The 25,557-nt window shown below is 47.7% G+C and overlaps 1 protein-coding gene across 3 annotated transcripts in view; it reads left to right on the top strand.

Moving 5' to 3' along the window:
* Positions 1–25,557, top strand: part of ZFHX3 (zinc finger homeobox 3) — a 259,323-nt gene that overhangs the window by 225,484 nt on the left and 8,282 nt on the right. For all 3 annotated transcript variants that reach the window (XM_088829948.1, XM_055412414.2, XM_055412413.2), the window contains 4 exons: positions 6,805–6,938; positions 7,091–7,291; positions 16,953–17,055; positions 18,534–23,975. In XM_088829948.1, coding sequence (XP_088686074.1) covers positions 6,805–6,938; positions 7,091–7,291; positions 16,953–17,055; positions 18,534–23,975 — 5,880 coding nt within the window. The remainder of the gene's footprint in view (positions 1–6,804; positions 6,939–7,090; positions 7,292–16,952; positions 17,056–18,533; positions 23,976–25,557) is intronic.

Here is a 25,557-nt window from a genome sequence, read left to right as displayed (position 1 = left end):
CAAAGTGCTGAGCTGTCTGGTTCACCTTCGAGTTGGTGGAGAAAACTAATGAGCCATTCCCCAGCTGCAGTCACACCCATCTGTAGTAGAACTTGAGTTTTCTTTGAAATCCTCCATGGAAACAGGAAGCTATACGTGATGAGTCCATGAGGCCTGTGTCTTGCTCCACCTACCTAGGTGTGCTCGTCTCCCTTTTTGAGTAGGTGTCTGAACTTCTCTATCTAGAGATGTACAGAAGCAGCGTAGCCTGCAGTTACTCACACTGGGACTGTGTCTTGAATAGAAGGTTTTTCACCTCACCGGGCTGGACTCTAGGACAGAGTTCTTGGGGAAGGGCACTAGCCAGGGCACGAAGACCCCCGCTGGCTGTGCCAGTGCTCACCTTCGCCTCACACAGTCTCCTGATTCCTCTTTGAAATGACTACGTGCCTGGCTGGAGGCAGAAAGAGAACCATGCGTGTTCAGCGACCAAGCTGGCAGCAGAGCAGACCCTTTAGAGGAACCGTCGATCTCTATAGTAGGGAAGGGAGAGAGTTTAGCCAGATCTTTGGCCACTTATCAAGTATAGTAGCTCTGCAGGAGATGCAGCACAAAACCCTAGCCTCTGCTCTGGGAGGGAATTGCAAGCAGGTGGGAAGAGCGGCCCCACAGCCAACAACAGTGAGGGCCACAGAGCACAGAGCGTCCTCTGGAAACTATGCACTTCTTCTTTCTAGAGGGGAGTGTGGGGCCTCTGAATGGCTGCGGGGTGGGGGTTGGCTGTGGAGAGCACTCACTGCCCCTTGCATTGCATTTTTGTTATGAGCCGAATGACCATTTTCAGGTCTGGTGAAGCTTCTGTGACTAGTGCACTGGGGTCATTATCTCAAACTCAAGCATCAAGTCTGGAGTTGTACGAATGAGTTTTTTCCTCCTTAGTCAATGGAGATAGAAAAGATTGCTGTAAATTTCTGGGGCAGGTGGCAAGCTGGTTTACGGAACACAAGGCGATGAGAACCTCTGGCTTACGGAAAGTAGCATGAATTAATAATCATTTAATTGGCTCCTCCATTATGCTGCTGGTTTGGGAGATGGAAGTTTAGATGGAGGGGCTGTCAGTGGTGCTTTAGCTCAGAGTCTGATGGTTGAGAAGTGGGGGTGGTGGCTGCCTTTGGTCTTTCACAAGGATGACACTTCAGGCAGCCTCCCAGGCCTTCACCAGAAGGAAGAGGGTTGGCACTTTGGTGGAACACCACTTCCACCATGCCATGAAGGGAGGAAATGAGCGTGAAGATCCCTGCTGGCTGTGCCAGTGCTCACCTTCACCTCATAGACTCCCGATTCCTCTTTGAAATGACTTTAAGTGCTTGGCTGGAGGCTGGAGGCAAGCTGTGCATGTTCAGTGACCAGGCTGACAGCAGAGCAGACCCTTTAGAGGAACCATCATTCTCTCCAGTAGGAAAGGGAGAGAGTTTAACCAGATCTCTGGCCACTTATCAAGTGTAGTACCTCCGTGGAAGATGCAACCCGAAACCCTAGCCTCTGCTCTGGGGAGGGAATTGCAAGCAGGTGGCAAGATGGCAAGCAGATGTCCAGCAGTGTGGACGCTCAGCACAGGCCCTGATCGCCTCAAGGGAGGACTCTGGCCAAGTGCAGGCCTGTGACAGAGAATGTCTATCACGCAAACAGCACCACTGATGTGGTGAGACGAGCAGGTGAATTTTGCTCATGAAACTAAAATTTCTGGTACTTTGGATTATCTTGGAGAGCGAGTCAATGTCTTGGGTAATGATTAGAGAAAGCCAAACACTGTGTACCGTAAGGTTCCATTTCTGTTCCATTGCCAGTTTTCCTTCAGGTTTCTTTTCCAGGAGGTAGCAAATCCCTGCCCTCCTTCACTTGAGTTTTACTACCACCTCACTAGGTGAGAAAGTCTGCAGGCTGTCCACAGTCTCGTGAGTACAACTCTAAAGTTTTCTGCCACCAAAATTTCAGTGACTTGGATTTCAGTTTATTAGTAAGGATTGGAACTGGGTGAGAATTTCCTCTATAAAATGTGGTTTTATCAAGTCAAGTTAAAGGGACTGTGTATTTCTACCATACCTGACCACTTGATAAGCCCCCTACGTGATATTATTCTTGCCTATTCTTCACGGTTAAGTCACCTCCTGCCTGAAGCCCCTTACCAGGCTTGTTTTAATTATTCTGTGTGCTTAGAACAGAGTAAGACCATGTCTTCAAAACTGGAAATAAAACTTGCATGAATTCAGATCAGCTCTCTTCTGTTCCTTGCTCCCTCTAATTAACATGACAGGAGAAGTAACTTTTTAAGTAATTACTTTTAGAGGTTAAGCACTCCCTGAGCAGATATGTTACATACCTGTTTGTTGATGTCACAGAAATTGTTTTAGTTTTTGCTGAGGAAGCCACCCACTGACTACTGTGAAATGAAATTCACTACTGACTCCCTTTGAAATGAAATTCTTCTGCCGGCAATGTAGAGGAGCCTAAGAGAATAAAACAGAGTCATGAATCAGGTCTGCCTCCCTGGCATCTCTCTTTGTCAGTTATGGTAGCCAGTGCATCGCAGTTTAAGGGGGAACGGTGGCTCTCGGCCCGGAAACTTGGCTTTGAGTTTTCTGTCCTCCATAACCACCACGTGCAGGTCCTTTTTGTGCCTCACCAGTCAACCCCTGACAAGTTGCACAAGTATTTTGTTCACTCCTTCGAAAGTCTGCATGGTAAGGAATCCACAGCTCACTCTGTCAGGCTGCGGTTGGGGTTTGACCCAGCATTTCGCTGTCCCAGCATCCCTCTTGCCTGGCTTTACAGAGTATGTCATCCACGGAGTGTGCGCTCGTGTGATTCCTGGCCATGTTTTTAAACCCTTTGAACTGCCAGGAGCCCAGCATGTTGCCTATGGAAGATTCATTGAGATTTAACACATATTTTCATATGACACAGCTGCCAAAATGAGGAAAAATTGCTTTAACCTGCAAAGTAAAAAATACCACCCGAGGTTTTGCACAGTATGGATCCAAATATCCACATTTTCATGGACAGTTGAATTTAAATTCTAAACACTTTAATTATAATATTAAAACTAATGTAACTACATGACAAACTGAGGAAATGGGGAAATGGTCTATGAGGCCATCACCTAAATACAGCAATCATTTTCATTCGGTCTTTTTTCCTAATTCCTATTTTTTACAGAGCTGCATCATGGTATAATGCACGTTTTATCTTTTTTGTTCTTTCAGATTAACATTCTCAAGGACTTTTCCACATTGCTGCATAGCTATCATATGTAACCTCATCTAATAGTGAAGAGGCTGTCCAATGGTTTACTTAACCGTGCCTTTTTGTAAAAGATCTAGATTGTTCAGTTTGGCTAACATCCACTGCTGTTCAGTTTGTCTTTGTTGAAGAAGCCACTACAGGTTGTAACCCTTCAAGTTGTGACCAGTATAAACCAGTGGTTCCAGGCTCTGTTTAAAATTACGGCTTTTCTCTGGATGCATGTTTGTCTTTTACTGCTGTGATGTCATAGTGGCCTTCAAGTGACCACTAATTAATTTTTTAACAAATAAAATGTTTTCTAGCCTTGTGACATCTCTTAGAATTTAAGTTAGACTGTTGTAAAGTCTTCAAACCACACTGCTTTCCCTTCTGGTATTTGTACTACCTTATTTACTGATGGCTACAATATATACTAGTGACAGACTGAAGTAGGAACTGACTCTGGCCCTTGAGAAGTTGTTCAGAGAGAAGAAGCTTGAGAAAAGGTTAGACTGTCATGGCCAGCAGTAAATCCTGTTCCAGCCTGCTGACGGAGAACTTGCACAGCTGTTTGCCCATCTACAGAAGTTTTATAAAGGCTTTGGCACCATGGTTTGATAGGGACTGACATTTTAATGTCTTGGATAAGGCTAGGAGGAGGCGTTAGCCTCGTTAACCTAACTCTTTGGAGCAGTCCCCACATCACCCAGGGATGCACAATGGAATTATAACTGGGTGTTAACAGACTCTGATATGAGAAAGGCCTGGCTTTATCTTTAGAGAAGAAGCCTAGGTAGCTAACGTCCACTTCTAGACAAATCTGATCTAATAAAAATGCAGATTGCCCCAGATGGAAGTGAGATGAGCCCTGGAAGTTTTTACACCAGTGGATGCAGGGTTTTATATTAGAGCAGGGCTGCCATGTTTCTCCAGAGAAAGAGGATTGAGTGAGTGGGTGCTGATTTTATTTTTTAAAAACACTTTAGAAGGACTCCTTGGCTTGAGCATACAAAGGAAGCCTTTAGAATTCCAGAGCAATATGAGAGTATGGTGGTGGTGGTGGGGGGGAGATAATAAAAGTCCCCCTCTTCATCCAAAGGGAAAAAGAAGAGTGGCTTCTGAAACCAGCTTTCTCACCTCTGCAACCTCTTCACAATTCGTCACACGTTCAGCACTGAAGGAAGAGGATGGACCCTTTGGTCATGTGAGGAAACTAATGCTGCACTGGGTTATGCTGGGTTTGCACTTTTCAGTGAGTGAGACGAGTCTGGTGGTCTCAGCCTCCTACTTGTTCAACCACACTGCCTGTCAACTGCACGGCTGGCAGTCATTCTGGGCAGGGCAGGGGGGTGGGTAGCATAGATGGAGGGCACTGACAAGGTGGCATCACGGACCTTTAAAAGCAAGTGTTGTTTCAGGTCAGGCGGACTAACTAAAAAGACGGTGATGGGTGTTCAGAGGAGAATTCTATATCCTGGCTTGTCCCTAGAGGAAGGGAGAGCAGACGGCAGCTCCTTCCTAACTGTAAGCCCTGAATCCTACAGATTGGAGGCAGAAGTGAGGGAGGTGGAGGATGGCTCTAACAAACAGGCATCTGAAGCGTCACCTAATGCCTCCACCACAGCCTCCCCATCTTTAGGAGGAATTTGAAGAGCTGACACATAGAAGACAACCAATAAGCAAAAATGAAAAATGAAGGAGAATAAGGAATCTTCTGGAAGAAGGAAGATCTCAAGTCCCTGAAACATTAATTAACGACAATAATTGTGGGAGTGTGCAGGCAGCGGCCCATCACACTCACAGGTCTAAAACCTATGACACAGGGTGTCGAGGGATCAGGTCTGAGGGGGTCTGGGAGATGGCAAGTGGGCCATGGGGGAACCAGACTAGAATGTTACAGCACCTAGTTAATCGGCAGCCAGTCCATCACATTAAATATCCAGCCGTCATGTATTACCTTTCAAGTGAAAATGAATAACTCCCATTAAGAGCAAAATGGGTTTGAAGTCGATTCGAGACAGATTAAAGTACTGTTATGAATGTGTGTGTTGGGAGGAGGAGGGGTCTGTATGTAATATGCTTGTCCTTGTACTTTTTAAATAATAGATGTTCTACAAACTTATGTAGACCAGGTTACCAAGATACTGGGGTTAAAGGTCACAAGATGTGCATTCTGGGAAGAGCATCCACTTCCTGGAATATTTCCTGCATTTCACTTTTTTTTTTTCCTCAAAATTATTGTGTGGCCTTATGATTTTAATGAATAAAATTGATTTTTTACAACTGTTTATTAAAGCACACATCTGTAATGACAGCATCTTGTGTATTCACGTCAGAACAAATCTCAAAGCTGGAAACATGTGCTGGGTAACTAGACTGGATGAGACAGAAAGCAGTCTGACCAAAGAGTAGAAATGAGGCTTTCCATACCAATGACCTCTACGTGGAGTCAAAATGATTTTTCAGTGAGGGCAGCGGACAGTGGGTATGTCTTGTCTCGCTACCATTTTTAGGATTTTTCTTCTTGCCTCTTGTAATGAGATTCTGAAAGATGGAGTTCCCCATCCAAAACAAGTGAGAGGGCCAGCCTTAAGCTACTGACCAGGTTTTGGAATGACCAGATCTGACCACTTGAGGATTTGTGTTTATGCGAGAGGAGCCCTGCTTATTTATCCTGGTTAAACCTTGTTAGCCCAACTGTTTTCTCATCCAAATCTTGCAGATCTCTTTCCATGATTCAGAGAACTCCTTCTGCCACTACTCTGTACCCACTGTTTGCTGCTTAAGTCTCAGTGACCCTCCTCCCTCGTTAGTGTTTTGTCTTTTTGGTGACATGGGGGTGAGAGGGCATGGTCTGAGCAAGCAGATAGAAAACTCTGTCTCTGAACCACCCACTCTGAGCAGACTCTTGTGTCTGGAGCATTGGCTCGTTTATAAGTTGGATTCATGCCCTGCCTAGTTCCACTCTTAAGTTACGTCTCCCCGCCAAAAGCAAGTTGCTGAACCAAAGCTTGATATTTTGCATGTGAACAGATATATGCAAAAAATCAAGCTTTGGTTCACATTGATCAGGTCTCCTTTGATTTGTGACAATCAAGTTGGGAGCATACTGTTGATTACATCTATGAAAGTCTGTCTTGTTCTTGGGTTGACTCATGGTTGGCAGAGCAGTTGGTGAGACTTCCCCAGCCACCCTCATGAGCCAGCAGGTTGTATCTTGATCGGTGGGGAGGGAGGTCAGAACAGACTGAATGTAGGTTTATCCAACTCAGAGCTTTTTAGTCCATTTCTTCACCTTTTTTCCTTGGTGTTCAGTTGTTAAAGTTGTGTAGTGACAGAAATTCATAGGCAACAGAAAGCAATGCCTGCTTCTTTCCCAGCATGCCCAATAAACCCATCCAGATGCTCATCCTCCTTTAACTTGGGTGTTTCGCAAACACCCTGAGCTATGAATGAATGTTGCCTCTCACCCAGCACGCACCCTCTGGGAGCTGGCCTGGCCTGGCCTAGCTGTTGGATTACATCTTCCGCTTTTCCTCCCAGCATCATCCAGCCAAGCAGAGAAGGAGCTGACAGATTCTCCCGCAACCTCCAAACGCATCTCCTTCCCAGGTAGCTCGGAGTCCCCTCTTTCTTCAAAGAGACCAAAACCATCAGAGGAGACCAAGCCGGAGCAGGTGAGGCCTGGAGGGGCTGAGCTGTGGGAGAGTATTTCAGATACCTGGGGGGAGTGGAATGGGGACTGAAGTCCCGGGTGGGTGGGCGTGGGACAGACACTGTTGCGCGGGAACTGAAGAATCAGTCGGCGGGGTTGCCGTGTCGCCCACAGATGTACCAGTGTCCCTACTGCAAGTACAGCAACGCCGACGTCAACCGGCTGCGCGTGCACGCCATGACGCAGCACTCGGTGCAGCCCATGCTCCGCTGCCCCCTCTGCCAGGACATGCTCAACAACAAGATCCACCTCCAGCTGCACCTCACCCACCTACACAGCGTGGCACCCGACTGTGTGGAGAAGCTCATCATGACGGTAAGGTGGCTGGGAGCAGCACCTCAGGGCTCTTCTCTCCCCCGGGGCCAAGGGTGACACTGGGACATGGACAGGACATTGTGTTGCTGGACACCAGAGCCAGGACAGAGTTGGAAATGTCAAAGATGGTCCTGTGACCTATGTCAGCCTTAGTCTTGGCATGACGGTGACCCAAAGGGCTCTGTGTTTCTCAGCATCCCTCATCATCCTCTCCCCTCCAGATGCAGAGGCCTGGGGGCAGTTAACTGCAAGTTGTTATTCAGGTTCTCCAGGCCTTTAGTGAGCAAGTCATATTCTAGGTTGTTCTTAGATTCATTATGTTTCATTTCATCCTCACAGCCACTCTGTTTTAAAAAAGGCTTGACAGGTTTACATTATGGCTGAAGAAACTGAGGCTCAGAGAAGTTAATTGGTGTGATGCTACTTTTAGGTGGCAAAGTTGAGATCTGAACCCAGATTCTCCCACTCTCGGAATGTAGCCCCGTGACAGGGGAGTCCCTCGGGTGGATGCTTTCATTCTCAAGGCAGGAAGATGCTCATTTGAATAGCATGTGTCGATTCATGAAAAAGGGCTTTGCATTTTGAACTGAAGTTGCTATACTTGCGGGGCATGGCTCTAAGTGGCCACTGTAAACATGGCCCAAAAGATTAGTACAAAGATTTAAATATAATGTGAAAGCTTTTCAAAATTCTGCAGGTGATACTAATGTATGTCCTAAGGGATGTTTCGTCATGAGGAATAATTGGTGCTGCGTCAGGGGAACTTTAGCAGCCAATGGGAAACTATGGTGACCTATGTGCTACAAGTGTAACTTTCCATGGGTATTTTCAAATAAACTAGTGAACATGTTGAAAGATTCTCTGTAAGTGGAAACTTACTTTTGTGGATAGTGGGTTTCTACGTTAGAAGTTTCCTGGGAATTCTCTCCAGCCTTGGGATTTTCCTCAGGCTGTCATACTGGATTGGCCAAAAAGTTCATTTTGGTCTAAATAAAAATAAAAGTCACATTTTCCCATTTTCACCAAAAACTAATGAATAATGTATTTCCTAGCTGAATGGACTTTTTGGCCAACCCAGGACTTCCCACAGCTGACTTGGAACCGTGGGAGCCTAAAGAAGCAGGAAGAGATGTGAGGAGGGAGGCATTTTCAATACATTATTCTTTTGCACTGGTGATCATTTTTCCTGTTTAATATCACACTGGTCTAGGAAATATGAGCCTGTAGTAATCTGTATGATTGGTTTACATTAGACAGTGTTTCATTTATATATTCTTAAGGACCAGTATATAAATTTTATCTCAAATTGTCATTGTTTGTCATATTAATTCTTTTATAACAGCAACAGTGTGGTACAAGGTAGCAAGTCTGGTGGTCATTTGAGTTTTCTTCATTTAACAACAGGATGTTACTGCTGTGTTTGCTTGGGTACTAAATTCCTAAGATACTTGGGGGTGTCACTCAAGCAGTGATTCTCAAATCCTTTTTGGGGAGACGGGTGAAAATGACTCAGTAGCCTTACTGGGTATTCTCTGCATGCTAGTGTGACATCTGTTATTAAGAACTCTTTCAAGTATTCTGCATGTACAAAATTTAAAAAAATATATTTCCTTGGCTGCACCAGGTCTAAGCTGCAGCAGGATCTACAGTCTTCATAGTAGCATGTGGGTTCTTTAGTCGCGACATGCGAACTCTTATTTGTGGCTTGTGGGATCTAGTTCCGTGACCAGGGATCAAACCTGGGCCCCCTGCATTGGGAGCAAAAAGACTTAGCCATGGAACCACCAGGTACGTCCCTACATGTACAAAATTGTGTGCATAATGCCAGGGAGAATAAGGATACCCACAGTTCACCCATGGAGCCAGGTTAATAAACCCTGTTTGAGAAGACTCCCCAAGAACATAATTATGTAGGATAAATGTGCTCCCCAAAGGGGCTGGGCTTGGCACCTGTTCAGAAACCCCTGTATACCTACCTCATTTTCCCACAGCACACAATGGAGGTCTTTTCTAGACATTTCTGAAAAAGTGTGCAAATTGTGGGAAATGTGCTGACCATAGGAAGTTCATTTACTAGCAATAGGAGACAGTTAATGGATTCAGAAATAAAGCTGGAAGTTGTGGGAACTGTAATCACGTAAGGGTTTTACATTTGACTGAGGTGTCTGTAAGGTCAGTCTGGTACGCTCTCTTTGCATGAAGATGGAGTTACTGCATGGCTGTTGGTATTGAACTGGTTTCTTAAGTCATGAGGATGTTTTGTGTCAAGCTAAATGAAGCAGTTCCATCTCCATCCTTTAGCAGGATCAGCAGAAAAAAAGAAGTAGCCAAGGTTGGCAACCCACTCCAGTGTTCTTGCCTGGAGAATCCCAGGGACGGGGGAGCCGGGTGGGCTTCCGTCTACGGGGTCACACAGAGTCGGACACGACTGAAGTGACTTAGCAGCAGCAGCAGCAGCAGCCAAGGTTGGAGGGGAGTTTGTGGCTATACTTTGGGGTGAACCCAGGCACCCTATTTGAGGACTGGGCTGCTCATCTTGGTCTTTGCCCTAACAATTAAGTAGTTGCCACTGTCCTCCCTCTGAAAAGTATGGTGTTAAAATGAAATTTTGAAATTGTTTTACAACTGTTTATAATGAACCTGTGGTTAAAATCATGCCCCTGGAGGCTATTTTTATCGCAATTTTATTAGAAAACTGTCCAAGGGGAAGTACTGGTTAGACTTTTTGATGGTGTATCTGTTTGTTCCTGGCCACCTAGAGCGGGAAACTCTGAAAACAGCATGAAGAGATATGGCCCTCAAATCAGAGCTCCATTTTCTAAACTGTATCATTAAGGAATGGTCAACGTCCAGTCATTCATCCTCCCAGAGGAGAAAGTTATGTCTGCTTTATCTTTGAGTGGCTCGGATGAATGGCAGTGAGAGGAGTGAATCTTCTTCCTTGCCAGATGGTTTGACTGAATGCACTGCCTTTGGTGCAGACTAGGAAAACCTGGCAAAATCTACTGAAGAGACACCTCCTGGAAGATGTGGGGTGTGTCCATGGTATCTGAAGCTGTAAATTCTGGTAAATATATTTTGCTGTCTGGGCCCAAGGTCTCAGGATCTGGCTTGAATTGGGTTTCAGTCTCTCTAAAAGTAAATTCCACCTTGATAAATGGAAATAGATTACTTTCTATACAATGTCTTTCCGTTCAGTTGTAAATGGAGAGTGTTTTGAGGAGGCTTCATTTAATAATACCTTATCAGACAGCTTTCAGGAACCTGCAGTGTCTAATATGTCTGTTGCTATGGTAACAGCTGCTTGCTTATGCTCTGCATCTCATATCTGTGTCCTCCATGGGCCCCCTTCTTTTTACCAATGAAGGGGCTTGAAAAATATTCTCCACTGGGAACAATTGCAGCTCTGGCCCTCTGCTATGGAAACTGCACCCACAGCACTTCATTCTGCTGGGCCTGTGGGAAACAGAGCTCCAAAGGTTGTCTTTATACACATTGTAAGAAAGAAGGAAATCTATAAAGCTTAAGGCAGTGAGACAAGTGCCCATTCAGGCCCCACTGAGCAGCTGGTCCCCAACGCCAGTAATATAGCACTCCCACCTAGTGACAGAGAAGTTCAAGAGTCTGAGTCAGTGATGGCGTAGGAGCCGCTGCTTGTGCCACCTCTTTTTGTTCACTTTTCTAGGGGAGGAGGGTTGAGGGCAAGGGGCCAGATTTCTAGCCCCTAAATGAGAATAGGTAAGACCACCTACAATACTTTTCAATGATCCTGAATCATTCTAATTGATCACTGTCCTTCTAAGTGGCAGGACACACCACTGGGATCGCACAGCATTAACACAGGGAAACTGTCTTTGTTCCTCCATCACTTAGCAAAGTGTGACCTCATGGCGGAGAATGGGGCTAAGTCTGGAGCAGCCAGGAACACCTTTTTCTCTAGCCCTTCGTCTTTGTTCCCGTTAGTAGTTCTTAATTATCCTGTATGTTTTATACATGCACTGATTCCCCTTCACAGCTCCTGGACCCACGCTGCCTGCAATTCCACAGCTCCCACCCCCCCAACACCTCGCCCCACCCCACAGCTGTCTGGCTCCTGTGATGTTTTCCGTCAGCATCTCTCTCTGTGCTCACCGTGGGCCTGCACATCTGAGTCTCCAGACCAGGCTGGCCGCTTGGCCCCCCTGCACCGGGGCTCTCAGGTGGCCACTGGCCCTGAGGCTGTGGCACCCACTTGGGTACCAGCTCTCACTTTGTCTCCATCTCAGAGGAAGGTAATGAAAATAATCGGGCTTCATTAATTCCAAGTCCTGTGAGATGATAGCCATTTGGAGCCTGTTTGCCAATTAGATGGTCTAAATTAGAAGTGACCTTGGTATACTGCCACTGCTTGCCTCTCTGAGTCTAATGAAGCTTTTCTCTCCAATGCAGTCTCCTTCTCAGCTCTCTTTTCTCTCTCTTCTGGTGGGTGTGTGTGTGGGGGTGTGTGTCTGTGTGTCTGTGGGTGTGTCTGTGTGTGTGTGTGAGAGGGAGAGAGACAACTGTTCATATGTTTCCTGTTTTCTCACCTATCTCCTTTTTTCAGTCTTTTTGATTCTTAGGTTTTTTAAATCTGATTCAGGGCTACATTTGTTTCTGGCCCATATGAATGTTAATATTGCTCTACAATTTTTCCTAATGGGTTTTAGGTTAAAAAAAGGAAAAAAAGACAGCCACATAGATGACATTTTAGAAGGGAAACAAGACAGAGAAATGGCCTTCTGGACACCAGGGTCCAGCGCCCAACCTAGCACAACTGGAAGGTAGTAAAAAAAAAAAAAAAAAAAAACCTCTGTGGCTTTGCTGCCAAGCAGTGCCTGACTTGCTGGCTGCAGGCGTGCAGACAGCTCCTGCATCCTGGCAGCCATTGAGGTCAGAGGAGGAAGTGAGCAGCTGGACCCTCACTGGCACCATCAACTCTAGATCCCCCACTAGCTAGAATGCTAAGGTCTGGAAGTGTTGGCTTTTAAAGAATCAGACCAATACCTCATTCACCAGGTGTACAGACTAGCCAGGTCTCTGCTGGGAAGGCCTGTGTCTGAGGTTCTGTCTTTCCCTCTGTCATCATTCCCTCTTTCTTTCCCTCCATCTGGGGCTCTTCAGTCTGTTGATTTTTTACTGAAATGTGAAGGATTTCAGTCTCTTTGGGAGTCTAGGTTTTGGCAAACCTGTCTTTTCATTGGAATAGTGAGCCTTTCAGAAAGCAACTCTACTCAGACGAGCACTGCCAAGGCTGTGGGGATGAAAGTCTCAGAGAAGTGAGGTGCAGTACTTGGGTCTGAGAAGATACCTTTGCTTGCCAGCATGTGGAACTTGTTGGTTGCATTGATCTAACCTCAGGGTGGCCTTGAGGGATGAATTTGCATGAACAGTCCCGTTGAGAATTTAGCAAAACTTATATACCCCTTGGTTGCTCAAGGTTTTGATCTGGCTATTTCATATCCATGACCCAAAGAAAGCAAGGAGTGTAGTGGCTCCTTATAATCCAGCTTCTTCCACTGAGAAAGAGTAAACATCAGCGGCCCCTCCCGAATGTCACAGTGGGGACCAGACCCACATCTGAGACCCTGGCTTTTATAAGATGAGTCCTTGAGGCTTTCAGACCCACTCACGTCATAGAAACTTGAAAGGCATTAAATCATAATCCTAAATAATGGTGAACCGAACAGGAGGTATTTACAAAGCCATGTAACCTTTCCTAGTAGTTCAAGGGCAATTAACTTGAGTCCAGGAATTTCTCTCTAGGGAGCCTGTGATTTCCCGAAATTATCTGCAATAGTCTGTTTAAAAGTATTTTTTCTAGGAGCCTGCCACTTTCATCAGATTTCCTAACGAGTTTATGATACCTAAAAGGTTAATTATTCTGAATGTGACCTTCTTGGGCCCAGGGACCTGGTCTTGCTCTGTCTCACAAGCAAGTGGCACAGGGACCTTGTACAAAGTTCAGTGAATGATGGTCAAGTGAATGGACAAGCAGAATAACTTGAGGCCCTTCCTTCTCATCAACTGAGTTGTTTTGGAATTGCTTAAGCGTGAAGATTTTTCTTCATGCTTCTACTTCTACTGTCATATATGAGAACTGCTGAAACTTGAAGATTTCTAGCATCGGCGCAGAACTCCCCATTTCTCACTCATGTGAGACCTGTTTACCTGTTTGGAAGGTTCTATCCCTGCTCAGGTGATACTCTGTTCTTTGTTCCTGTGTTCCCATCAAATCTGCATACCTGACTTGGCTCAGAGAGGCAGGAAGAAGGCGTGTGCTATCCAGACCGCCACCAATCAAGAGAGACTCAAATTCTGAGGAAGTCATAGATCTAAGAGATTGAACTTTCTTACCTGAAAAACTTGGACTTTTAGTTAAAAGTCTGTTTTCATAGTCTTAGTGTCAAGTATGGGAGAATGTAATTTAACATACTCATTGTGTATGGGTGTAGGATTACTGGAAGAATCAATCTACATGGATGTCGCTGTAGGATGAGTAGGAGTTTGGACTGATAGTGTGGTCTGGTCAAACCGTCATCTCTTTGTTTGGCATTGGAGTCTGTGGGACAGAGTGTGTAATGGCGGCATCCAGTGCTTGGGGGGTCTGCAGCTTGGACACGTTTGGTGGGGAGGGTGGGGGCTAGTTAAACTGTGGGCAGGTTTTGTCCCTTCACCTGCCAGCGTGCTCTGATGCTCCTTGTGAAAGGAAGGCCTTTACAGAACTGTGCTTGGCACTGGTGAGTGACCGCCTTTCCCAGGGACCTCCAGCCTGGCTTGGGTGGGGTGAGCCTTCCATGCTACGTGGCCGCCAGATCTGATTGGGAGACAAGGGGTGCTGAAGGAACTCTGCCCTTGGCCAACTTACGTCACCTTCTGTGAGCACAGCTCCTCAGCGAGCCATTGGCAGGACCGTACTTTTGGCTGTTGACCAAAAAAGTGTGGAAACTTTGAGTGATAAGGTTGAGAAGCTGGTAGGAGAAAGAAGTGGACACAGACTCAGGAATATTCAACATCCAAGAGCTGACATGGGGCCCGTCGGTGTCCTGCATAGCAAAGAGGCTTCCATTGCAATCTCTCTGTTCAGACACATGGGCAGATAGACCCCCTCAGAATTTCTAGATCCTTAGGATTCCCTTCAGGAGTCTTCCTCTCAGTCTCCTGGGAAGTTCTTTTCCATTAAGATTTTATATGTTGAATCTTTTTTGTTTGTTTGCTTTCAGGGAGAGGTTGGGTACACTATAGATGAGAAGATGCCGGTAGATAAAAGTAATTACTTAAACATATACGGGGCAAGACTTACAGGTTTGGAGGCCCAGATTAAGATGCAGAGGAGCATGTGAGGTTGATGATTATATTTCGGGGAGAGTTAATTGATGGAAGGTGAAGGCAGACAAAGAACCGCTGCTTACTGCCTTCTTGAATCCCAATCAGGAATTATGATTAAAGTCGCGGCGAGACAACAGAGGGCTGATGAATTGGTGTCTTTTTTTTTTTTTTTCTTTTTTGCCGTCATTCACACTTGATTGACTTCAACCTTTCAAGTGCAAAAGTCTCTCTTTTCCATTATTATTCATAGCCATCTGAGTTTTTCTAATTAAAGTGTATGAAAACAATTACTGATCCGTCGTACTGAGTCTGTTAGAGGGGATGTCTGCCTTACTGTAATGCGTATAAAGAGCCCACAGTTTTCTATAATGATGTGCAGCTGAGGTGTTAGATAATTTTATTCTTTTTTACTCTGTAGGGCTTTTTTTTATTTCTCATGATTCATTTTTCATAATTCCTAAAGATCCCAGGAAAGGACTGATCCTGCAGCTACAACTGAGAAAGGAGGTGGGGGGGAGTCTTTTTTTTCCTTTCCCTTTCTCCCCATCTTGCCCCCAACCTCGAGCTCCCCCTCGGTTGAGGACTATAAATTAATCGGTGACCTTTCACTTCTTGGATTCCCGCTGGACTCCCCAACCACACTGGTCAAAAATGCTTTCTATTAAAAAGAAAATAGATGGAATGAGTTTGGCAATCTCCACTCCATTCCTAATGATTCATCAACAGCTAGCCTTAACCAGCTGCCGGCAAGCTTTGTGTGAGGGTGCAATGTCTGTGCAAGAGGGGTTCTGTGTCACTCACGTGCACCTACCATGCACCTACTGTTCATAATCACAGGGCTCCTCAAAGTCCTTCTCCACGGTGCCTGTTGCTTAATTTCTGCACCTTTGGGCATCTGGGTTGCTGAGATTATCGTAACACCCTGAAATGTAAGGGGGAGTTACCTTTATGGTATTTATGGGGACAGCTATCCGAGTTTCCCCTTGAGGTGGAACCTACCACTGATGATTCTAGTGAATGCATCAGCAGCGATTTTGAACAAGGCCAGAATCTTCAAACCATTAAAAATTAATAGTAAAATTTATTTTAAATATTTAATTTTGAACAATAATCTAGATGTTCCGGTCTTTGCAACAGCAAGAGAAGATACTATCTCAGTGGTCATGTTTGATGAGGAAACAATGTCTCCAGGTGGGCTGGGCGCCATGTAGAAAGGCTAGTGGTGACTGTATGTTTCTGTTCCTACAACCTCAGGGTCAGTTTATGTCTCAGGCTGCATTCAAATGGGACGATTTCTGATTGATTCATCTGGGAATATCCTCAACTACCTTGCTGTCCTGTAGCAGGCAAAGGGACACTGCTTATTTTTAAACGAAGAGGCTTTTAGCCTTATGTTGCATGCTGAGGGCTTCTTATCACATTAATGGAAGGCAAATGATAACGTGTTTGGACAAGTTTCTGGCCAGATGGCAGGACAGCCTGGAGAAATAAATCCCTAAAATTTGACCTTAAATTGTAGCTCTTTTGACCCAGGTTGCTATACTGGGCAGCAGTAGCCGTGGCCAAGGTGGGGCTGCCCTGTTGTAGGATGCAGGGTGAAGGACACCCTCTGGGCTACCACACAGGTGGAAGTTCCCTCCGATGCTGTGTACCTCAGGCAGAGACCCTGGGAGAAATCCTGACTGAAGTGAGTCATAAGAAATGCTCATTTGCACTTGATCTCAGTTTATAAAGGGTTACGAAATGTTGTTTCCTGGAAAATCTGCCCGTGTGTCTGCATGTCCTTAGCCTTCCCTTTGTTCTCCTCTCTTCTCCTTACCCTTTCTCTCGCTCATTCCCCTCCTCTTCTTGCCTGAATACATTTTGAAAATAGTACTACAATGCTCCCTGCTTCAAGATTACAGTGTACTTTACTAGGTATGATTTAATTAGGGCCCTTATTATGTTTTCAGCAGCTTAAGGTGGGCCTTTCAACTTATCTACCTAATTGGTTGCACAAGAAGTTTCACAGCCCATGACAAAACATTGTCAGTGATCAAAGTCAAAATTCTGCATAAAGGAAAAATATTAATAATAAGATTATTCTTCAAGTGTGCACTGCTAATTATGTCCAGAATGTAACCGTAGAAACACTTTTGACGGATGTGAGCTTTGTCTAACAAACATGAATCTTCAATGAGCTATGGAAAGTGACACCTCCAGCCTTAACACTGGTGAAGGCTAATTTTGCTTATTAAATAATTTCTACCCATTTTCCTATTTGGGTCTCTTTCCTCTCCTTTTGACTTGCCTTGTGTCTCTGCCGCTTGCTCTTCAGGTGACCACCCCTGAGATGGTGATGCCCAGCAGCATGTTCCTCCCAGCGGCTGTTCCAGATCGAGACGGGAGCTCCAGTGTGGAGGAGGCAGGAAAGCAGCCTGGTTAGTGTCGTGACTCTTGACCTTGAGAAGAGAAATAGAATGTTCATAGGGCAAGAGTGCCGCAGATTCCTTACTGTACTCCTAAGCTGAGTGTAACTTTTCAAGGGACGAGGGGCGCTGTCTTCAGCACTGGATACTCAGGCTCTTAGTGGGTATCTGTTGCTCTTCATGTGGTTTGAAGTGAGAAAAGCTCAGGTGAGAACCAGTGAGGTTCTGGTGGACACATGTCCCCTTAGACTGTACAGTGAGGAAGTTAATGACCGGAGACTCAGTCAGTACATTCAAAACTTAACATCCTAAGCCATTACATATTCCTCTCTGAGGACTTAACAATGAGGGACTTGTGGAACACACGGGTGATCTCAGGGCACTGGATTAGGTATCTTTCTAGGCGCTGTATCTGCACAGAACTCTTCTGTGAGACTTCCAGGACTGTCTCATAGGAGGCAGCAGAAAGGAGCATTTGGAAGGGACGCTGTTGTAGATATAAATGCTGGTGGTGCCCTGCGGCGAGTCCTCGCTGGGTGAGACCTCTGTTTATGAGTCTCTCCTCCATCACTGACAACTTGTCAGCAGCTAAGATTTAAGTTGGGAAGAGCTCTGCCCCACACGACTGCCCCACCTCCTCCCTTGTGATTTCTCCATAGTAGGCAATGTACCACTGACCTGAAAAAGGGTCAGAATATTTATGGGTGTGATGATCTCATTGTAGAAAAAATTTTTAATGTATTTTCATAATTGGTCACTTGAACATTCATTGCTTATTGAGTAGAGAGGACAGTCAGAAGTCACACTGTAACAGGAAATTTAATGCCTAAGAAATATATCCAAAATTTGTTACAACTGACAGCAGTCCTTACAAATGCCCACATCTTCAGTTCAGTCCCGTCACTCAGTCGTGTCCGACTCTTTGCGACCCCATGAATCACAGCGCGCCAGGCCTCCCTGTCCATCACCAACTCCCGGAGTTCACTCAAACCCACCTCCATCGAGTCGGTGATGCCATCCAGCCATCTCATTCTCTGTCATCCCCTTCTCCTCCTGCCCCAAATCCGTCCCAGCATCAGAGTCTTTTCCAGTGAGTCAACTCGTCGCATCAGGTGGCCAAAGTATTGGAGTTTTAGCTTTAGCATTTTAGCAGGGCACTAAATCACATATTCTACAGTTTAGATCCATGTAAAAGGGGTATCCTTTAATTTTTTGAGAAACTGAAACGAATATTGTTTAAAAGACAGATCTGTGTGATGGTATAGGCCTACTCAGTGTTGAGACTTTCTGTGTTTCCTTTTCTTCCTCTCTTCTTCTGGTGTGTCTGCTCATATAGCATGTGCTACCTGGGGGGGTGGGGCTCCGTGGAGAGTGTGTGTCTGCAGGTTGGGTATTTCCCTCATCATCAGATTCTGTGTTCACGAGGCCTTGCTAGGTAGGCAGCTCGAAGCCCTCTTTATCATTGGCCTTGGTTTCTATTTTCTTTACAGAAACCTCAGAGGATCTGGGAAAGAACATCTTACCCTCTGTGAGCACAGAACACAGTGGAGATTTGAAACCCTCTCCTGTGGACTCGGGCTCTGTGAGAGAAGACTCAGGCTTCCTGTGCTGGAAGAAGGGGTGCAACCAGGTTTTCAAAACTTCTGCCACCCTCCAGACACACTTCAATGAGGTTCACGCCAAGAGGCCTCAGCTGCCAGTGTCGGATCGCCATGTGTACAAGTACCGCTGCAACCAGTGCAGCCTGGCTTTCAAAACCATGGAAAAGCTGCAGCTCCACTCTCAGTACCACGTGATCAGAGCTGCCACCATGTGTTGTCTTTGTCAGCGCAGTTTCCGAACTTTCCAGGCTCTGAAAAAACACCTTGAGACAAGCCACCTGGAGTTGAGTGAGGCCGACATCCAGCAGCTTTATGGTGGCCTTCTGGCCAATGGGGACCTCCTGGCAATGGGGGACCCCACCCTGGCCGAGGACCACACCATAATCGTGGAGGAAGACAAGGAGGAAGAGAGTGACTTGGAGGATAAACAGAGCCCAACGGGCAGTGACTCTGGGTCAGTACAAGAGGACTCGGGCTCAGAGCCAAAGAGAGCCCTACCTTTCCGCAAAGGCCCCAACTTCACCATGGAAAAATTCCTGGACCCTTCTCGCCCTTACAAGTGCACTGTCTGCAAGGAATCTTTCACTCAAAAGAATATCCTGCTCGTGCACTACAATTCTGTCTCCCACCTACACAAGTTAAAGAGAGCTCTTCAAGAATCGGCCACCGGTCAGCCAGAACCCACCAGCAGCCCTGACAACAAACCTTTTAAGTGCAACACTTGCAACGTGGCCTACAGCCAGAGTTCCACCCTGGAGATCCATATGCGCTCTGTGCTGCATCAGACCAAGGCCCGGGCAGCCAAGCTGGAGGCTGCGAGTGGCAGCAGCAACGGCACCGGGGGCAGCAGCACAGTCCCCTTGAGCTCCTCCACCCCGAGTCCTGTGAGCACCAGTGGCAGTAACACCTTTACCACCACCAACCCAAGCAGTGCTGGCATCACTGCGAGCTCCAGCTTATTGAGTCAAGTGCCCGCTGAAAGTGTAGGAATGCCACCCCTGGGGAACCCCATCAGTGCCAACATTGCGTCCCCTGCAGAACCCAAGGAAGCCAACCGGAAGAAGCTGGCAGACATGATTGCATCCAGGCAGCAGCAGCAGCAACAGCAACAACAACAAGCACAGACACTGGCCCAGGCCCAGGCCCAAGTTCAAGCTCACCTGCAGCAGGAGCTGCAGCAGCAGGCGGCTCTGATCCAGTCCCAGCTGTTCAACCCCACCCTTCTGCCTCACTTCCCCATGACCACCGAGACCCTGCTCCAGCTGCAGCAACAGCAGCATCTCCTCTTCCCTTTCTACATCCCCAGTGCTGAATTCCAGCTCAACCCGGAGGTGAGCTTGCCGGTGACCAGTGGGGCTCTGACGCTGACCGGGACGGGCCCAGGCCTGCTGGAAGACCTGAAGGCCCAGGTTCAGATTCCGCAGCAGGGCCACCAGCAGATGCTGCTGCAGCAGCAGCAGCAGCAGCAGCAGCAGCAGAGCCAGCTCCCTCTGCCCCAGAGTCACTCTGCCCTCCTACAGCCCGGCCAGCACACTGAAAAGAAACACAAACTGGTCATCAAAGAGAAGGAGAAAGAAAGCCAGAGAGAGAGGGATGGTGCCGAGGGGGCAGAGAGCAACTCAGGACCAAAGGAATCCCTGTCTGATGCCGTGAAGGCCAAAGAGAAGAAAGAAGAAAGGGCCCCTGAGCCCTCCATGCTCCCTCCACGCATTGCTTCGGATGCCAGAGGGAATGCTACCAAGGCCTTGCTGGAGAACTTTGGCTTTGAGCTGGTCATCCAGTACAACGAGAACAAGCAGAAGGTGCAGAAGAAGAATGGGAAGACGGAGCAGGGCGAGAACCCAGAGAAGCTCGAGTGTGACTCCTGCGGCAAGCTGTTTTCTAACATCTTGATTTTAAAGAGTCATCAAGAGCATGTTCATCAAAATTACTTTCCCTTTAAACAGCTAGAGAGATTTGCCAAACAGTACCGTGAGCACTACGACAAGCTGTACCCACTGAGGCCTCAGACCCCCGAGCCGCCACCCCCGCCTCCACCCCCGCCTCCACCCCCGCTCCCGGCAGCGCCGCCCCAGCCAGCATCCACCCCGGCCATCCCCGCGTCGGCCCCACCTATCACTTCACCCACGATTGCCCCGGCCCAGCCGTCCGTGCCCCTCACCCAGCTCTCCATGCCCATGGAGCTGCCCATCTTCTCGCCACTCATGATGCAGACAATGCCGCTGCAGACACTGCCAGCTCAGCTGCCCCCTCAGCTTGGACCCGTGGAGCCTCTGCCCGCAGACCTGGCCCAGCTCTACCAGCATCAGCTCAATCCAAGTCTGCTCCAGCAGCAGAATAAGCGGCCCCGCACCAGGATCACGGATGACCAGCTCCGAGTCCTGCGGCAGTATTTTGACATTAACAACTCCCCCAGTGAAGAGCAGATCAAAGAGATGGCAGACAAGTCGGGATTGCCCCAGAAAGTGATCAAGCACTGGTTCAGAAACACACTCTTCAAAGAGCGGCAGCGTAACAAGGACTCCCCTTACAACTTCAGCAATCCTCCCATCACCAGCCTGGAGGAGCTCAAGATCGACTCTCGGCCCCCTTCGCCAGAACCTCAGAAGCAAGAGTACTGGGGGAGCAAGAGGTCTTCGAGAACAAGGTTTACCGACTATCAGCTGAGGGTCCTGCAGGACTTCTTTGATGCCAACGCTTACCCAAAGGACGATGAATTTGAGCAACTCTCTAATTTACTGAACCTTCCAACCCGAGTCATAGTGGTCTGGTTTCAAAATGCCCGACAGAAGGCCAGGAAAAATTATGAGAATCAGGGAGAGGGCAAAGATGGAGAGCGGCGTGAGCTTACAAACGATAGGTATATTCGAACGAGCAACTTGAACTACCAGTGCAAGAAGTGCAGCCTGGTGTTCCAGCGCATCTTCGATCTCATCAAGCACCAGAAGAAGCTGTGTTACAAGGATGAGGACGAGGAAGGGCAGGATGACAGCCAGAATGAGGACTCCATGGATGCCATGGAAATCCTGACACCCACCAGTTCCTCCTGCAGCACCCCGATGCCCTCCCAGGCTTACAGCACCCCAGCACCCGCGGCCAATACAGCATCCTCTGCTTTCTTGCAGCTTCCATCAGAGGCCGATGAGCTGGCCACCTTCAGTGCAAAACCAGAGGCGAGTGATGAGAAACCAAAGCAGGCTGAACCTCCCAGTGCACAGCCGAACCAAACCCAAGAGAAGCAAGGACAACCAAAGGCAGAGCTGCAGCAGCAAGACCAGCCCGAGCAGAAGATGAGCACTGCCCAGCAGAAGCTCCCGCAGCTGACGTCCCCCACACCGGTACCTACTCAGCCTCCTCCACAGGCGCCCCCCCCTCAGTGCCCCTTGCCCCAGTCGAGCCCCAGCCCCTCCCAGCTCTCCCACCTGCCCCTCAAGCCCCTCCATACGTCAACTCCTCAGCCGCTGGCCAACCTACCTCCTCAGCTAATCCCCTACCAGTGTGACCAGTGCAAGTTGGCCTTCCCATCATTTGAGCACTGGCAGGAGCATCAGCAGCTTCACTTCCTGAGTGCACAGAACCAGTTCATCCATCCCCAGTTCTTGGACAGGTCACTGGATATGCCTTTCATGCTTTTTGACCCTAGTAACCCACTGCTGGCAAGCCAGCTGCTCTCTGGGGCCATACCTCAGATTCCCGCAAGTTCGGCCACTTCCCCTTCAACTCCCACCTCCACGATGAACACTCTGAAGAGGAAGCTGGAGGAAAAGGCCAGTGCAAGCCCTGGAGAAAACGACAGTGGGACGGGGGGAGAAGAACCTCAGAGAGACAAGCGTCTGAGGACAACTATCACACCAGAACAGCTAGAAATTCTCTACCAAAAGTATCTCTTGGACTCCAATCCAACTCGAAAGATGTTGGATCACATTGCGCATGAGGTGGGCTTGAAGAAACGTGTAGTCCAAGTCTGGTTTCAGAACACCCGGGCCCGGGAAAGGAAAGGACAGTTCCGGGCGGTGGGCCCAGCACAGGCCCACAGGAGGTGCCCTTTCTGCAGAGCACTCTTCAAAGCCAAGACTGCCCTAGAGGCTCATATCCGGTCCCGTCATTGGCATGAAGCCAAGAGAGCTGGCTACAACCTAACTCTGTCTGCAATGCTCTTAGACTGCGATGGGGGACTGCAGATGAAGGGAGATATTTTTGATGGAACTAGCTTTTCCCACCTACCCCCAAGCAGTACTGATGGCCAAGGTGTTCCCCTCTCACCTGTGAGCAAAACCATGGAGTTGTCTCCCAGGACTCTTCTGAGCCCTTCTTCCATCAAGGTGGAAGGCATGGAAGATTTTGAAAGCCCCTCCATGTCCTCAGTTAATCTAAACTTTGACCAGACTAAGCTGGACAACGATGACTGTTCCTCAGTCAACACAGCGATCACAGATACCACTACTGGAGACGAGGGCAATGCAGATAACGACAGTGCGACGGGAATAGCAACTGAAACCAAATCCTCCTCTGCACCCAGTGAAGGGTTGACCAAAGCAGCCATGATGGCAATGTCTGAGTATGAAGATCGGTTGTCATCTGGCCTGGTCAGCCCAGCTCCCAGCTTTTACAGCAAGGAATATGACAATGAAGGTACCGTGGACTACAGTGAAACCTCGAGCCTTGCAGACCCCTGCTCTCCAAGCCCTGGTGTGAGTGGGTCAGCAGGCAAATCTGGAGACAGCGGGGATCGGCCCGGGCAGAAACGTTTTCGCACTCAAATGACCAATCTGCAGCTGAAGGTCCTCAAGTCATGCTTCAATGACTACCGGACACCCACCATGCTGGAGTGTGAAGTCCTGGGCAATGACATTGGACTGCCAAAGAGAGTTGTTCAGGTCTGGTTCCAGAATGCCCGGGCAAAAGAAAAGAAGTCCAAGTTAAGCATGGCCAAGCATTTCGGTATAAACCAAACGAGTTACGAGGGACCCAAAACAGAGTGCACTTTGTGTGGCATCAAGTACAGCGCTCGGCTGTCTGTACGTGACCATATCTTTTCCCAACAGCATATCTCCAAAGTTAAAGACACCATTGGAAGCCAGCTGGACAAGGAGAAAGAGTACTTTGACCCAGCCACTGTACGTCAGCTGATGGCTCAACAAGAGCTGGACCGGATTAAAAAGGCCAATGAGGTCCTTGGACTGGCAGCTCAACAGCAAGGGATGTTCGACAACGCCCCTCTGCAGGCTCTCAACCTTCCTACGGCATACCCGGCGCTCCAGGGCATTCCTCCTGTGTTGCTCCCCGGCCTCAACAGCCCCTCCCTGCCAGGCTTCACTCCATCCAACACAGGTGCGTTCTGCTCTCAGAGATTCTCCCAGCAGTAAAGAGCCACCACACAAAACCCGAGTGCTGGGCAGGTGGGAGGCTCCATATTCCTAGTTCTCTAACTGCAACAGAATTTCAGGTCGTTTCCATTGAGTCTCCCTAAAGCTGTGGTGTATATGACCCTTCCACTTCCCAGTTCAAGAATGGGGACCCTCGAGTTGGAACGATCTCCTGAAACCATACTCCTGCCTGGTGTTCAGCACAGACCAGGGTGTATGCTGTGGGCATCAACTGGAGGGTTCTGGTGTACTAGATCCTGGGGTGTTTTTGAGACAGCAGTTCCCATTATGGCCCCTTCCATTCAGTCTTTGTAGAAATGCAGATCCCATCTAGAAATCTATTGAAAATATAAAACATTTGAACATCCTAGATAATTCTGGGTTATGCCCTCTGGAAACAGGTTCAAGAGAATTTAAATCAACTCTTTGCTGTCCCCTGAGGTCCTGCCTCCTGTTTCAGAGACCTGCTCTGGCAGGAGAGATGCTACCAGGAAGTAGCTCTCACAAGGTGGAGCCTTACTCCTGGCAATCCCTTTGATTCAGAAACACAGTGGTGTGTTAGTTTGGGGTTTTGGCTGAACCATGTGGCATGTTCTTAGGTCCCTGTGTAGGGATTGAACCCACACACCCTGCAGTGGAAGCATGGAGTCTTAACCACTGGACCGCCCTCTAGTTTCTAATTAGACTACCTCTATACTAGAATGCACTGACCAGGAACTTGTATTGGGCAATGTGGTTCTGAATTATGATGTGTTTTATAGTCATCTAAACCGAAAATGTTTATTTTTAGGGGTGTTCGATCACCTCTTCGTGTCCTTCTGCCTGTTTCCCTCTCTAATACAGAATCATACACTTGGTGCTCACTTTTCTGCCTCATAGGGGCTCCACAGCTCTTCTGTGTGCCTCTCTCGTTCCTCCTCCTCCTCGTTCCTTACCCGGCTGCTCTGGATCCAGCTGTCTTTCCTAGACTGGACCCTCACCTCTAGGATCCTGTGAGGCTTAGCACAAGTTAGTAAGTCCCCCACAGCCTGTACTGCCCAGTGCACATTCGCCATAGCAGAGCCCCTCAGTGTGCCTCCTTACCTTCAAAACGTCCCAGTTCCCAGGGGCTCTAGTGGTTCAGCTGCTTCCCAGAGCAGCCCTGCTTTCTGGTTGAATTAAATCCAAGTTTTATAATTTTGGCAGTGGTTTTACAGGACATGAAGCTACCTCATTCCTGATCCCACTTTCTTATCCTCAGAGAAGAAAGCATTAAGATGTAGAAGTCGCTGCTTACCTGTGTTGACAAGTAGTGTCACAGGATGATGATAAAAGTCAGCTAGATAGAGTTGCCAGGAAACAGGCGATGGGAAGTGGCTGAGTACTGAACTACTCCTGCAGCCTGGGACCTTGGCAGAGGGGCTTGGGAAGGCCCAACATTTCATAGTAATGAGAGAGAATTAGAATGTCTGATCTGTTCCCCTTGTTTTACAGATGAGAAAACTGAGGCCCAGAGAGGTCAAGACCATTCAGCAAGCTAGGGCAGGAGCCAGAGCTTCCACCCAGGC

Source organism: Moschus berezovskii, chromosome 22 (genome assembly GCF_049115385.1).
Source record: "Moschus berezovskii isolate FMDL1 chromosome 22, NW_MosBer_1.0, whole genome shotgun sequence".
In the NCBI taxonomy this organism is placed as follows: Eukaryota; Metazoa; Chordata; class Mammalia; order Artiodactyla; family Moschidae; genus Moschus; species Moschus berezovskii.
Note: the sequence above shows the minus strand (reverse complement) of the source record. Positions and strands in the feature narration are given on the sequence as shown.